This window comes from Nanorana parkeri, unplaced genomic scaffold (assembly GCF_000935625.1).
Source record: "Nanorana parkeri isolate BGI_ZX_2015 unplaced genomic scaffold, ASM93562v1 scaffold48, whole genome shotgun sequence".
Classification (NCBI taxonomy): Eukaryota; Metazoa; Chordata; class Amphibia; order Anura; family Dicroglossidae; genus Nanorana; species Nanorana parkeri.
In genome coordinates this window covers 321,284-335,660 of record NW_017306316.1, presented here as the reverse complement: position 1 = coordinate 335,660, position 14,377 = coordinate 321,284, and the positions used below count along the sequence as shown (strand labels likewise).

The 14,377-nt window shown below is 42.7% G+C and overlaps 1 protein-coding gene across 2 annotated transcripts in view; it reads right to left on the bottom strand.

Moving 5' to 3' along the window:
• Positions 1-14,377, bottom strand: part of SLC43A2 (solute carrier family 43 member 2) — a 69,454-nt gene that overhangs the window by 33,810 nt on the left and 21,267 nt on the right. For both annotated transcript variants that reach the window (XM_018573884.1, XM_018573892.1), the window contains exons 3-4: positions 2,057-2,279; positions 1,477-1,532 (exon numbers count right to left, since the gene is read on the bottom strand). In XM_018573884.1, the coding sequence (XP_018429386.1) occupies positions 1,477-1,532; positions 2,057-2,279 (279 nt within the window). The remainder of the gene's footprint in view (positions 1-1,476; positions 1,533-2,056; positions 2,280-14,377) is intronic.

Below are 14,377 nucleotides of genomic sequence, written 5' to 3'. Positions count from 1 at the left end.
CAAACATGCTCAGCATGTTCGGCTGACCCGAAGTGCAGAAGGAGTTCGACTCAGCCGATCCAACATCTGGATCGGCTGAGCCGAACCTCCAGCAGGCTACTCACTGCTGTTCGGCCTATTCTTATAGATGCCGAACAGCAGTGAGTGAATAGCCGAATGCCGCTCAGCTCGGCTGTTCTGCTCGGGACCGAGTAGTTCAATAGTTTAAAAAGTAAAAAAGAAGGAAATGGAAAACGGTTGTGCGGAGCTAGCAATGACAGCTAGCTCCGTCCAACAGTTTTCTATTGTCCGGCGGTTCTGCTGCTGTAAAAAAAAAAAGAAAACTCTCCCCGGCGCTCTGGGAGTCTCCCGCTCCCGGCCGCCCAGGAGAGAAACACTGATTTCTATTTTTTTTTCTTTATTCTGACACGGAGCAGTGTCAGAATAGAAAAAAAAACTGTTTTTGCCCATTGGAATGCATTGCTAGATTCCTATTGGCTATTTCAATTTGCAATAGCCAATAGTAAACTAGCATTGTACCCGCCCTCTGCTGATGGACCTGATGGAGAACTGCAGCAGAGGGCTGGTACACTGCTAGTTTACTATTGGCTATTGCAAAATGAAATAGCCAATAGAAATCTAGCAATGCATTCCAATGGGCAAAATATATATATTTTTTTCTATTCTGACACGGCTGCGTGTCAGAATAATAGAAATAAAGAAACAGCAGTGTTTCTCTCCTTGGCGGCCGGGAGCGGGAGACTCCCGGAGCGCCAGGGAGAGTTTGCTGTCTGGAGATCAGTGTCCCTAGTTAGCAGGTAACCAGGGACGCTGGTCTCTCTGCAAGTGGCCGGAGCCAGCCGTAAGATCACGGCTGGCTCTGCCCAGCTGTCAGAAGCAGGCTGTCTCAGCTTCGGCTTTCAGCGCGGCTCAGCCGGGCCGATGCATATGCGTTCGGTTCGACTGAGCCGCTCGGCCACGTTCGGGAGCTGTACGGGCTATAGTGAATAGCCCGTACAGCAGCCCTTCGGTTCTACTGAACCGAAGGGGTCCTGGGGCCGAAGCTAACCGAAGGATCTTCCGAAGCTACGGCTAGATCCTTCGGCAGCTTCGTGAATAGTAGCAGGTACGCTAAGGGCCAATGTACTAAATCATATGCACTTACACTGCTGTATCACTGCATACATGAGCAGACTGAACAACATAATTGTATTCTCACCCTGCGCTTGTAACCGTGGGCATAACGTAAATTCAATCATAACTGTAGTTTGCTTAGGAGTGTATGCTCCAGGGCCCAAACATAAGCCAGCTAAGTGCTGGTGTAACTAAAGGTAAAACAGGATTTTCTCTAGTGTTTTTGTGACTATCGGACATCTGTTAGCTACTTTGCAAGTGATTCCTCTCTACACTTGTCCTTTCCTTTTGTAAATCAGGTCTTACGTATTAAGCGCAAGTGCTATGTTCAAATTCACCCATGCACAGCAGAGTCTTACTTACAGTTGGGGTTACTTGATCCATACGCAATAAGCAGACAAGAAACTCCAAAACTGGCACTGAAAAAAAAGGAAAACAATTTTTTTTGTTTCTGAATATTGAGTATTTTTAGTCACAAAATACAATCAACCCAAGTGTGGTATTTCTTTTGGTAGATGCTGAAGAGTTAAACCACCTGTTTCCTATTTATCTTGGGGTCACTGGTGGTGAGATTCCAGCATACAGGCCCAGTTTATAGACTTATGAATTTGCTTTATGTTTGGAAATGCAATAATAGGAACACCCACACAGGAGGGTGTACACACGTTACTCTAACATGGGTGGAAACAAAGATATGAACTGTGAATAAGTCATTGATGGAATGAGATATAAGAAGCCAAAAGGTGACTCAGCTCGATAGACTTCTCTGAAAACTGAAATACACGGTGGTGGACTTGACTCTTTTTTTAATAAAAATTACAGCAGAGAAAAAATCAATGTATTAAACCTAGTAACCAAAATATTAATGGCTGCTATGGGGGACAAGGTAACTTGTCGATATACATGAGCCGCGATATATGAAAAGACAATAAAGATCACTCACCTTCCACTTAGTCTCAGCTTGCGTGGACCATACTTGTCCATGATGATCCCCAAAGGAAGTGAGATGGCGCTAAGCAAGAAAGAACCCACTGTAAAAGCCAGATTTAACATTTCATCTTGTTCTTTACACACCAGCCAGCCATTCAGCTCTATGATTTGTTCTCTGTCTGTGTCATTTTCATGAAGAGCGCTGCTGTTTGTGGAGTTGTAATATGTTGTATTTTCTGTAGGAAAGAAGGAAGAGTCAGGTCTGTGTAAAACATTTGCACCAAAACAGCTACTGTATCAAGACAGCCTTGACATAAGATGCTATTACAATCTAGATGTGCAATTGCATTCTGACATAATATAAAGCTCCATTTTTCCAACAATGCTAATAAAACACTGCAATACTGTCAGCTAAAACAATGAAAAAGCAAGCAAATGTAGGTAATGCATTACAGCCGCTACAATGATTTACACCTACTGTATGCATGTAACTGTCGCAAACCTGTGCAAAGATGGAGATGATTTACAATATGTCAATCAGTAAATATATAATGGCACTTCACTGTTATCAACAGTTATTTGTCTCATAGTTCTTTACAGGAATGAGGTCCTTTTTTGCCCCCATATTCAAAGTAGAACATATGTGTTTAAAGCCTGGATTTAAATACTCTCTAGGATGATACTTTCCTGATGGAACCACATAGCCAGAAACAATCTAAACCAATGAAGCACTGTGCTAGTAATACCACAGTACTTATTTCACCTATTTGTTAAACTTCATGAAATGTGATAATATGTTATCTCATTGGTTTGATTAAATGGAAGTTGATTAATGCTGCCATTTTATGCCAAATTGAAAGGAGTAGATATTGTTCATAAAGAAGGGGCCAAAATATTTATAAAATGAATTGCTGACTGGTCACTTTAAGGTGAAGAGCCACTGAAAACTTGTTTTCTGGGGACGGATACGTTTGTGAAACTTGCACCCCTATAGTGGAACCACTATGCAATGCTAATGTGGAGTGAGATGCTTGGTGCACCCTAAGAAGTCATAGTCCAAGCAGGTGGCAGTCAGCTGTTAAACACTTAGGATGCCCCTAATACCATATGGGGACAATACTCTTAGAACAGGCTACTTGATTGTATCTGAGCTGCAGTATTTCACAGCTAAGCTGGCGAGAGGGAAATAGAGGGTGTAAAGATCTAAACATACAGCTAATTTAACTGCTATGGTGTGGTGGAAGTCCTGCATGAATTGTCAAGTCCAAGGAGTGGTCCCCTCTGTGGGTGGCTAAGCAAGCTGCCTAAAACTAGTCCAGATTGTCCATATTGCAAAGCATCTATTTACCAAGCTGTGAAAACATGTCACCTAGCCAGGCTTTGAAATCCCCAAAAATAAACTCATCTAAGTTCCAGAGGTAAAATGAACAGAAGCCCTGATATTTCCTTGAGAAAGGTTAAACTGTGCCCAATGCCCAGTGGATTACTAATACTTTGATGTTTGTAAAATATTTTTCATGTGTTCAAATTCTTGAGTGGATGAATTGGAAATAAAGACTGGACCTAAAGGTCTGTGATTGACTGCTTGGGAAGACAACGATTTTTATGGGGAAAAAGATACATTACAAGACGCACTGGAAGCAGATCTGATTTTGTTGCAAAATTGGGGCCCATTTATACAGGAGCGGCTGTCCGTGCGTATTCGGCCATACGAATACGCGCGGAGCCACTCTAAACATAAAAAACAATGCACTTTAATGACTTTTGCGGCAGAGAAGTTCAAAGCATTTGTCTACCATGCATTTCAAAAGCACACCCTTAAAATTAAGTTCAGTTTCCCCTCCCCCACTTCCCGGGCTAAGCATCATAATATTTCCCAGGATTTTGTTACTTATTATAATATAGCTGGTCATTTTATCTGGTGATTTAGTGGTTGGGTGTAAATCCTTGAACACACGTTGCTATGCTTTACAAGATAAAATCAATTCCATTCCTGTCTACACTGCCATTGTATTGCTTCAATCCTCAATGATTAACTTTTCCTTTCTGAAACATGTTTGTTCCTTCTTTTCCTGTTTTCCCACCACTGCAGAAGTGAGCGGAAATCTCTCTAAGAAGGGCACCGACAGCAATGAAAGCTAGACAGAGGTTCTTCACCCCATTCTGCTAGTGCATATTTATAAAAAAGCGAATGTGACATTAACTGCAGGTGAATCAATTACAGTACCAGGAAGATACATCTGCAGTGAATGGTTGGTGAATGCCACAGTCAATGCTTTATAATAAATATACCCCAACGTGTTTATAAAGCTGTCTGTGTCCCCATTGTAGATATTTCTCTATACTTTCAGTCAAAATTTTCCCCACTGTAGCCAAAACAAAAAAATTTGGCAGAGGTTTGAGTTTTAATTAAACCTTAATAAAAAAAAAATTATATAGTGCTGCAGACCTCAGTGCTTACCATTGTTGCATGACTGTTTTTCTTTTTTTTTAAGTGTTAGGTTGGTTGCTTTTAGTTCCTTATATCAAATGCCCCCCTTCCTCACTAGTTGTTTTCAGGTGGCTCTGCCCCTTACGGGGTTCCATGGAGCCACCTTTGTGTGTGCACTCCCTGCTGGCAATACAGAGGATATATTGTGTGAAGTCAATCCTGGCTGGCAATACAGAGGATATAGGCTTTGTGTGAAGTAAATCCCGGCAGGCAAAACAGACGATATAGGCTTTGTGCGAAGTCAGTCCCAGCTGGCAATACAGAGGATATAGGCCTTGTGTAAAGTCAAGCCTGGCTGGCAATACAGGGTGTGCGCTCCCCTACCCACAACTTCGGGAAACCTTTGTGGACAGTAAATGAACCCATGTAATTGTTTTGCTTGGTATGTGGCCCAATGGGGAATGTTTAACAAGTTGTGTAGGATGTGGAAAAAATGGGGAGTGTTTCATACTACTTTAATATTTATAAGAACCACATAAATTCTAACCATCCATTTCATACTTATCCCAGGACAAATATTTATCCTGCTTGTTGCTTTCATTTCCTAAAGCGCACTGGCAGGAAAATGGCAGTGTATCGCCAGGTGCATGTTTATTAACTTACTTTCAGAATTTTAGAGAAAGTTCTGGCTGGATCACAGAACGTTCTGTTATTCTGTATCCAGATGCTCAGGATCAGTCATGTTTATAACAATACTAGACACTAGGGGTTATTTCCCAGCAGGCCCCACTCTGTTTCTATAAAGATATCTGTGCAGGAGCCATAATAGAAAGAAAACACCCAGTAGCAATACTGACCGATGAGAAAGAATCATTCTTTACTGACTATGGCGTTGCAAATGTAAAAAAATTAAAGCATACAACCTCTTCACACATACCATCCTTTATTTCATTTGAAATAGTCTTAAAGGAGAACTATGAGGTGAGTGATTTTCACTCAACCTCATAGTTTGAGCCGACATGTGACAATGAAACTGTCACACGTCGGCTCAATAGATCATGAAGTGAACGAACACATACCGTTGCTCGCTCACTTCTCGATCATCTCCCTGCAGAGAGCCATGACTGTCACTCACAGCTCCCTGCAGGGATTCCCACCCTCCCCTGTCCGATCCTCCAGCCCTGACTGGCGGAACAGATGGGGGAGGGGGCGGGTACAGCTGGCTCTGCCTCTAGATAGGCAGAGCCAGCTGTCACTCACGCAGCCGGGTGGATCTCGACAATAATGTCGGGATCCGTCCCGGCTGCGGTGGTCTCAGTATACTGCGAGCTGTAGCTCGCGATATACTGAGCTTTGGGTCACGCGAGGACGCTAGTTTAGGTCCTCCCATGACCCTTAGGACAACTATGGGGAAAAACACTTACCCCATAGTTCTCCTTTAACATAATTGTAAGTCTTATTTCACTGAATTTATATTCTGCTTTGATTAAGGCAGTGAAGAGACAATAAGGATCAATCTATGTTATCCAACATGGCTGCTCAAAGAGGGCTCATTCATACAGGAGTAGAGATCTGTGTACTGTAAAAAAACATGCCTCCCAGGAGCCATAGGTTTTGCGTACAGCTCATCTGTACAAATCAATGGCAGGCTGCGGTTGTAGGTTAGTAAATGCTGCCTTGAGCGCATACCAGTGTACAGATATGGATATACGGTCCATAGACACAGACCCTGACTGCATCCAGGGGTGTACATCTGAACCTGTACGGATGTACACGCTTGGGGCAGTGTTTACCATTGTACAGCCGCAGCCTGCCATTGATTTGTACAGGCAGACTGTACACAACACCTATGGCTCCCGGCTGATGTGTTTTACAGTACCTGGACCTCTACGCCCATCTGATTGAGCTCCGTACCCCCAGCAGCTATGCAAGATGTCACTTTACCTTTCAGTAACAGATCATTTCTGACCGATTTATTTGCACAGGTGTTGAATCTATAAATGCACCCAGTGAACAGAGATTTTTCAAATGCTCCCACTGCAGGAGAGGGGGGTTAGGAAAATTAGTGGGACAGACATTGCCATGTAATCAATTTTGCCCCCAAAGTGAGGGGGTACTTGACAGGTGTGGGACAGGTGCACTGCATTCCTCTCTCTTGGTGTCTACATGAAAAAGCTCTATAGAAAACCAAACATGAGAATCATTGATCCCTATGGAAAACAGATGGTCAGTGGACATAGCAATGATTACAACAGATGCTAGACAATAGGACTGTGGACATAGAACAAGTCAGTAGCCTTTTCATCAACCTTTTCTTTGTTTTTGCTACACAACATTATTCAATTATTAATCAATATACCGTACACTGCATCAACTATATTCTTCAAATAAATATAAGCTTGAAACTCTTTGGTAACAGAATCTGATATAATAAAGCAGCATGTAGCATTTGTTAGTCTACAGTGGTCTTTGTCTCTCTTTCTCTCTGATGGTATGGACTTTCATATATGAATAATTATAACATATTGACTCTAAGGGGCCATCACACTTTTGCCTTGTGTTAACGTGGCATTTAACACACTGTGATGCAATGCATGCTGACATACAGGTGTATGTGCATTGTGTTATGGTGCCATTTAGTTTAAATGTCACCCCAATGCACATGCACAGAAAATAAATGCACCTGAGCTATAGTGCGCCCCAACACACAGATGTGAATGCTCTTAGGGTTGTGAAGTGCTGAGGGTCCATGTAAAACGAATGGGCTATCTTAACGGAGCACTCCTAAACGCAGAAAAAAGTATGCATTAACACGTGCGGTATCGCAAGACAATAGTGTCTTTAAAGCCTTTTTTTTCATTTTAAATTAATTCTCCTATTTCAGTACAGATAATTAAAAATGTCCAAAGGAAATAAAAATGAAGGGCCCATTCAGATGTGCGGGTGTGTAGAGGTGAATTTTTTGTATCGTCTGGCAAGTGCATTGTCATACGTCAACATGCATTTCCTTTGTGCATTGACATGCGTTATTGAGGCACCTCGATGCGCGGTTTTATGCATTTTTACATTTAGCTCCTATTTACACCTATGCTTTTGATCACTCAAAGCTAAGTGAGACAAAACGCTCAAGACAAGGAATCGAAATTTGTTTCTATGGCCTCCCAATGAACCAAAACGCAGAAAAAAACCAGACGTGTTGTATTGTAAGCTATATCACAGGCAGGACCCTCTTAACTCTCTAGTATTGAATTGTATTGTAACTGAAATGTCTTCCTTATATTGTAAAGCGCTGAATGAACTGTTGCCGCTACATACAAGTGGCAAATGTAAAAAAATAATGATAAGAAGAATATTTGTCTGCGCTTTAAGATCTGCTTCTTCCATCTTCCAGCACTGCAGCGCTGACATGAGAACAGGCACCACTTTTATTATGGGGAACCAGGTCCTATTCTTTTTATTGTGTTGTAATGAGTGAGTTAAAATGCAACAGTGTAAATGGGCCCTAAGACAAGAGTCTAAATCAAAAATGCGCGATACACAATTTATTTTGAGCAAAATGTAGTATGACTACCACCGTACCACAGGTTGGTTAATGATTGTCCACAGAATGGTAAACATGAAGCTAGATGGAAATGATGCATGTAGCGTCCTCATCCTCTCCTCCCATCCCCCTTTAGTTGTATGTGTGAGACTAGTGACTTTAGTAAAACAAGGATAAGGTAACAGGAAACAGATGTGGGTGAAAGGTCAGTCAGATAGGCCATGCAGACAGTCAGCCTATGCATTGGGAGGCGTAGACATTGCAATATGGAGGTGGCATTGGCTTTCCCTTCTGCCTTCACCCTGCAGACAGTGTAAGCAAGGCCCCGGGTAGAACTTCTCGGTAAACAAGTGACTATTATAGCTCTGGAATGGAACAGGCTGGGAGCCAGTGTCCTCAGCACTTTTCAAGAACTCTGGCTCCATTCCCAAAACAAAAGAACGTTTGCTTGTGAAACAGAACATCATCACTGATATTTACATGAACCCTTCAGAAGGAAAGTTATGAAAGATTATTAACTCTCTCAGTTACCAGCCTTGTTCCTATAACAAAATACCAACTTGATAAATTTCATATGTTTATATTGCATATTCATTAAGAGTGTTGTAGATACTCATTAGAAATGTGTCTCGCGGTAGCGGGAAAAAATAGCGCATCTTGTGACAGATTCATGTACGTGTTAGTAAGACAATCTGTGACAAATTTGAATAGAAAATGGAAGAGGTTTTATTTAACTCCACCTTTCGTATCACTGATTTGGCGGTATTTCTTTTGACACAACAATGGCGACAAATAGTAAAAGTGTCGCAAAAACATAAACTGCTTGAATTTGTTGTAGGCGTCAGAACTAACAAATAAAATGTTGCTTGGGTTTTCATGGATTTGGCCCGAAGCTTCCGGACTACATCCACACCTCCAGAAATGTGGTGCAAACACCTTATTAAATTGGAAAAAGTGGTACATGCATGAATCCATAACCAGCCTTTATAGCAGGGTGCACATTGGGAAGGCTTACAACAATACAAAACACAAAAATTCCCCAGCCTCAACCTGCCAGCCAGCCTGCAACCAAACAAGTAGCCCTGTCAACAGTATGCGTTAAAATCAGAGGTTTTAGTTGCACAAACTTTTGGCCAAAAATATGTAGAAGCCACACTGCCGCGCCAAGGCACCTCTGCAAAGTGTGGTCCTAACTCTATGTATCCGAGTCTCCAAGTGTGAGCATATTAATGAAGTTGATAAATTACATGCAGGTGTACCTGGAGGTAGCCAACTCCTCCTGATAAGGTGCAGGGACGCACTGGAGGCCCAGCAACCAAAAATGCACGCTGGGACTCCAGTGCGTCCCCCTAACCCAAAATAGTCAAACTAGAAAAAATGGTACATGCATGAATCTATAACCGGCCTTTATAGCAGGGCGCACATTGGGAAGGCTTACAAGGTTATGGATTCATGCATGTACCATTTTTTCTAGTTTGACTGACAGTCACCGGCATGACTTTCAGTGGCAGAGGCATGCTGGCAATTGTACTTTTGCCACAGCTGGAGGGCACAGGTTGTCTACCTCTGCACTATGAGCTTTACGAGCAGCATCAGATATACAGCCCCTTTCTTTTTTAATATTTTGTGTCCAGGCTATTTCTAAGGGCTTGTTCACACCATGTCAGTTGAGTTTGCGCCCCCTCTGTCACAGCCCTGTGTTCCTTTTTTATCACACTGTATAGGCCATGCAAGATCAGCCACTTTCTACATCTATGAGTTGCATTTCTTGGTCAGTGTCCCTTTAATAACACATGATAGTTGAAGATGGATATCTTTAATAGCAGCAGTAAAACATACTGGTGTTGAGCAAACATGACACAATTCACTTAGCTACATCTATCAACATATAAACTGGTACACTATGCAAAACATGGAAATTCCTGAGATTAAGGTGAAACATGCCTGTGAGGGCTACAATGGTGATTAAATCTCTTTTCAACGGAGATATTTAACCACTTGTTGGTAGTCACCGCACTTGTGCACTGCAATCAATTCTAATTTGATGAGAACTAAGTAGGGATGAGTTCTGTTTTGGATTTTACCCGGTCAGAACCTGAGCTCCATTTAACATGGAAGGAGCTCTGTCGGACACAGAAAGAAGCACCTTCTGCTGCTCCCAATTATCTGTGGCCAAGCAATTCCCTGATCACAGGAATATCTCCAATGAATGCTTCATCAATTATAATGTATATGTGTTTCCGGAATTATAGAAATAGGGGGTCTCAGAGATCACGTCACAAGTAACGGTAAGCGGGGGCTTGGTGCAAACCCAGTAAGCCTGAGTTCATCAAGCCCGTGCAAGACCGTGTCATTCCTCACCCTGCAGCTACACGTTCCAAAGGGGTGTGGAATGCCCCTACCGCAACTGACTGGACTAGGAGGGGGGCAATCATTGCATGGGCTTGGGTGAACTCTGGCAAACTGGATTCACGCCACACCCCCACACTTCTCTAATCACAAGGTAGGCTCATTTAAAGGACAAGTAAGTATTTTGATTAGAAAATCAAATTAATGCTCTGAGAAAGATGTTTGCAAACTAACTTCTGGTGTATTGCCATCTTAAGCTTCAAGTACTGGTGAGAAAAAGAAATGTATTTGGCTGAAACTAAATAATAATGGCAGAAAATTCCAACCCCACGTGTACACAACATAATGGCTTTCTTCTGCTCTGATTATCATCATCAGGTTAATTAGTAACCATAGTTAGTTTTACAATTGTGTAAAGGAATATTTTAAAATGTGACCTTCCCTATAGAAATAGAAAACGACTATTTAAAAAAAGAAAAGGGCTGCAAACAGCAAGAGCAGAGTAGAAGTAGTAGGATAATTTTAAGGCTTCCTTTCCATGACCCATTATTTGCAAGCAATATGACAAATTCAAATGTTCTTTGCAACAACTGCAATAATACTGGATGAGGCTTGCAACATCAGTGCAGTTTATGTTCACTTTACTGCAAAGCTGGCTAAAGCAAATTTCTAAATGATATTATCGATGAACTCACTGGCTTACTATGTAAGTTATATATCAAATTCCTGGTAAAACTGTGTTTAAAGTCATATTAAAGCCTCAAATGTTTAAAATGTTTTCCTTAAGTGGACCCTCCTTTGCTGGAGGCTGTTGCTGCTTTTTTTAAAAACTGTTTAATTCCTTGTTTTCTAGTGGGTCCCCGCAGTGCTATTACCCCTGCCCGCTGTACATGTGCCACCATAACTCTAATGGAGGCACCCGTGCGTGCTCGTGCCCGCAGTGGCTGTGTGAGTCCATAGACATACACAGCCCTGTGGCAGGCCCCGCCCCTTCTCTATTGATTTATGGAAGAGGAGCCTCATTTTTACCCTAATTGTATTAAGGTAAAAAACGCCCAGACCTTAATACTTCTTTAATGCTAAACTAAAAGTCCTAACTTTTGTCTCTTACATTAAAGGAGAACTATGAGGTGAGTGATTTCCACTCATACTCATAGTTAGAGCCGACCTGTGACAAAGAAGCTGTCACAGGTCGGCTCTATTGACCGGGAAGTGAGCAGAAGCATGCACTGATCTGCTCACATCCCGATCGTCTTCCTGCAGTGAGCGGTGACTGTCAGTCACGGCTCCCCACGGGGATTCCCCCCCCTCTGATCCTCCAGCGCTGAGTAGAGGAATAAACGGGGGAGGGGGCGGGCACAGCTGGCTCTGCCCCTAGATAGGCAGAGCCAGCTGTCACTCACGCAGCTGGGTGGATCCAGACAGTATTGTCGGGATCCGTCCCGGCTTCCCGGCTACGGCGCTCTCAGTATATCGCGGGCAATAGCTCGCTATGTACTGAGCTTTGGGTCATGGAAGGAGGCTAGTAAATGTCCTCCTGTGACCCTAAAAAAATCTATGGGGAAAACACTTACCCCATAGTTCTCTTTTAAACTAACTCCTAAAGCCAATGAACCCCCTGTTCTGCACACTCGCCTCCTTCAAACACTGGGAGCCCCTACACAGAATCCTCACAGTGTCTGTGGCAAAAGCATACAGTGCCAGATGTCTGGCATTGAAAGTAACCACTCGGGAACATTTGAACAAGTCTTTATGGCTTTACATGTTTACTGATTTAATGCAGAGTAATAACCCCAAAACCCTCATTCTGATTGTCTTAAAAATGGCTATATTTAAAAATAGAGAATAAAAGAAATCTGGGTCTATACAGTTCTCAGACTAGCACTATCTGAACTTGTTTTTATGTTCTGCAGAATAATATATCTAGCTGCGTAAAAACAGTGTTATTAGAAAGTATGTCGTTAAAAATCGCGGTCTGTCTGTTTGCACAGTTAGGGATCATGAGACTTGGATTGTGTGAGAGCACATGTTATGTGTAAAGTCATAACGGTGTTCTGGATTTTGCAAGACTTATTTTTCATCAAGGACTCATAGGTACAAATTCCACAAATGCGGCACACCTTGAAAGGTCCTTCACCTCAATACTGCCATCAAGGCATGGGAACATCAAAAGCAACTGCTTTCAATTTTATTATAGGCTACAGTGAACATAGACCTCAATAGGTGTATTATCTAAGCCTAATTGACAGTTAAAAGGAAAAATAAATATGTTTTGCCAAACCCAACTTTTGAGTCTATTCAAAATTCAGGGTCTTTGTAAAATGGCAACTTAATTGGACTGGGATCCTAGAAAAAGGTACCCTGTAACTAGAAGCCCAGACATAAAAGGTTGAGCACTTCCAGATACCACCTGCCATTATCACGGGCATGTACAGAGAACTGCAACAGTGCTTGATGAACTGTGGCCCTATTCAGCCCAAGCTTCTGCCTGGAATAGGTTCGAAAATGCTATGAGGCTACAGTGTGCTCACATGGCATAATGTTGCTAATTACAGTGGAACTGAAAACAAAATGTCAATATCTGCTATGTTCTAAGGAACACCTAGAAATGTTAATAGAGAAGTAAAGCCAAACCTTTTTTATACAGGAGTATATTTACTAATGTATTCCTATGACCCAAAGTCAGCACATTCTGGGCTACTGCCTCCTATATGCTGATCCAATATTGTCAAGATCCACCACCCTGCCTAATTGACATCTGGCTCTGCTTTTTAAAGCTAGAGCCAGCTGTGCCCACCCCCTCCTCTGTTTGTGCCTCCAATGAGCACTGGAGAAACGGAGAGGGGGGAATCCTTGTGGGGAGCAGTGATTAACAGTCAGCGCTCTTTTCTGGGAGAAAATGGTTACATCTCGACAATATTGTCAAGATCCACCCCATTGCTTGATTGACAGCTGGCTCTGCCCTCTAAAGTCAGAGCCAGCTGTGCCCGCCCCACCCCTGTCTGTCCCTCCAATGAGCACTGTGGGGAGCAGTGATTGACAGTCACTGCTCTTTGCTTGGAGAAAGTGGTTACCTGACCACTCAGTCCTCAGTTTATAAAACAGGAGTGTGGCAGACGTTGGGAAGAGTATATTTTACTCTCCCAATGCGTCTCCTTTGATTGTACCTAAGCATTACCCTGAATAATGTAGCTTTTAGGCTAGGTTCACACCTGCACTTCACCGCACGACACCCGGTCCTGCACAATACAGGCAGCGATTGCCGCAATGGGGTGACATCCACGCGGCAATCACACAAAAAAGGTACATTAGAAAATAATGGCACCCACAGTACATCAGTTCACACCTTGGCAACTGCACGATTGCCGCGTGGTGAGGTGTCGCCTAGGTGTGAACCTAGCCTTAGTCTTGAATTCCTCATGAAAAAGGACAGTGCACTTTCTGTATGTGAGGGTGCCCAGACACTCCTGTGTCTCAAGCCTCAAAGACGCAGTGTGATATCTCAGGCACTGCTGCCTCTGACTGCTAGTCTCCAGAGATTTTTAGTGACATTTGGTGATGTCTCTAGTGTGCTGCTCACTGTTCTCCTTGCTGGAGCCTCTGACACAAGGAAGCAAAGGCATGCCTCTACCAAGATAGCCACCTCAACATAGAGGCACAGTGCAAACAAGCCACGGTAAGCCCGTAATACAGAGAGATCAGCTGCAGGGAGACCACAGGCAATACTGATGACTAGTCCTTTGTCTGCCTTTTCTTGCACAGCTTCCAGAGTTCAGTTCCTTTTTATTAAAATATAACTATTCCTGGCAGATGAGTTCTTAGATTGAAGCTACAGTGTGTCACTTCATATTACAAATAATGTTTAAATGAAACAAATAAGCAGTGACTGTCATATCCCCCTGTTAACTGTAAATATCATGTGATTATGGAACCATGCCCAGTAGGGTATCTGTGCCAAATACTGCAGGTGGTACATTTACTATAGAGATCACTTTGGGCAGGTAATAAACCTT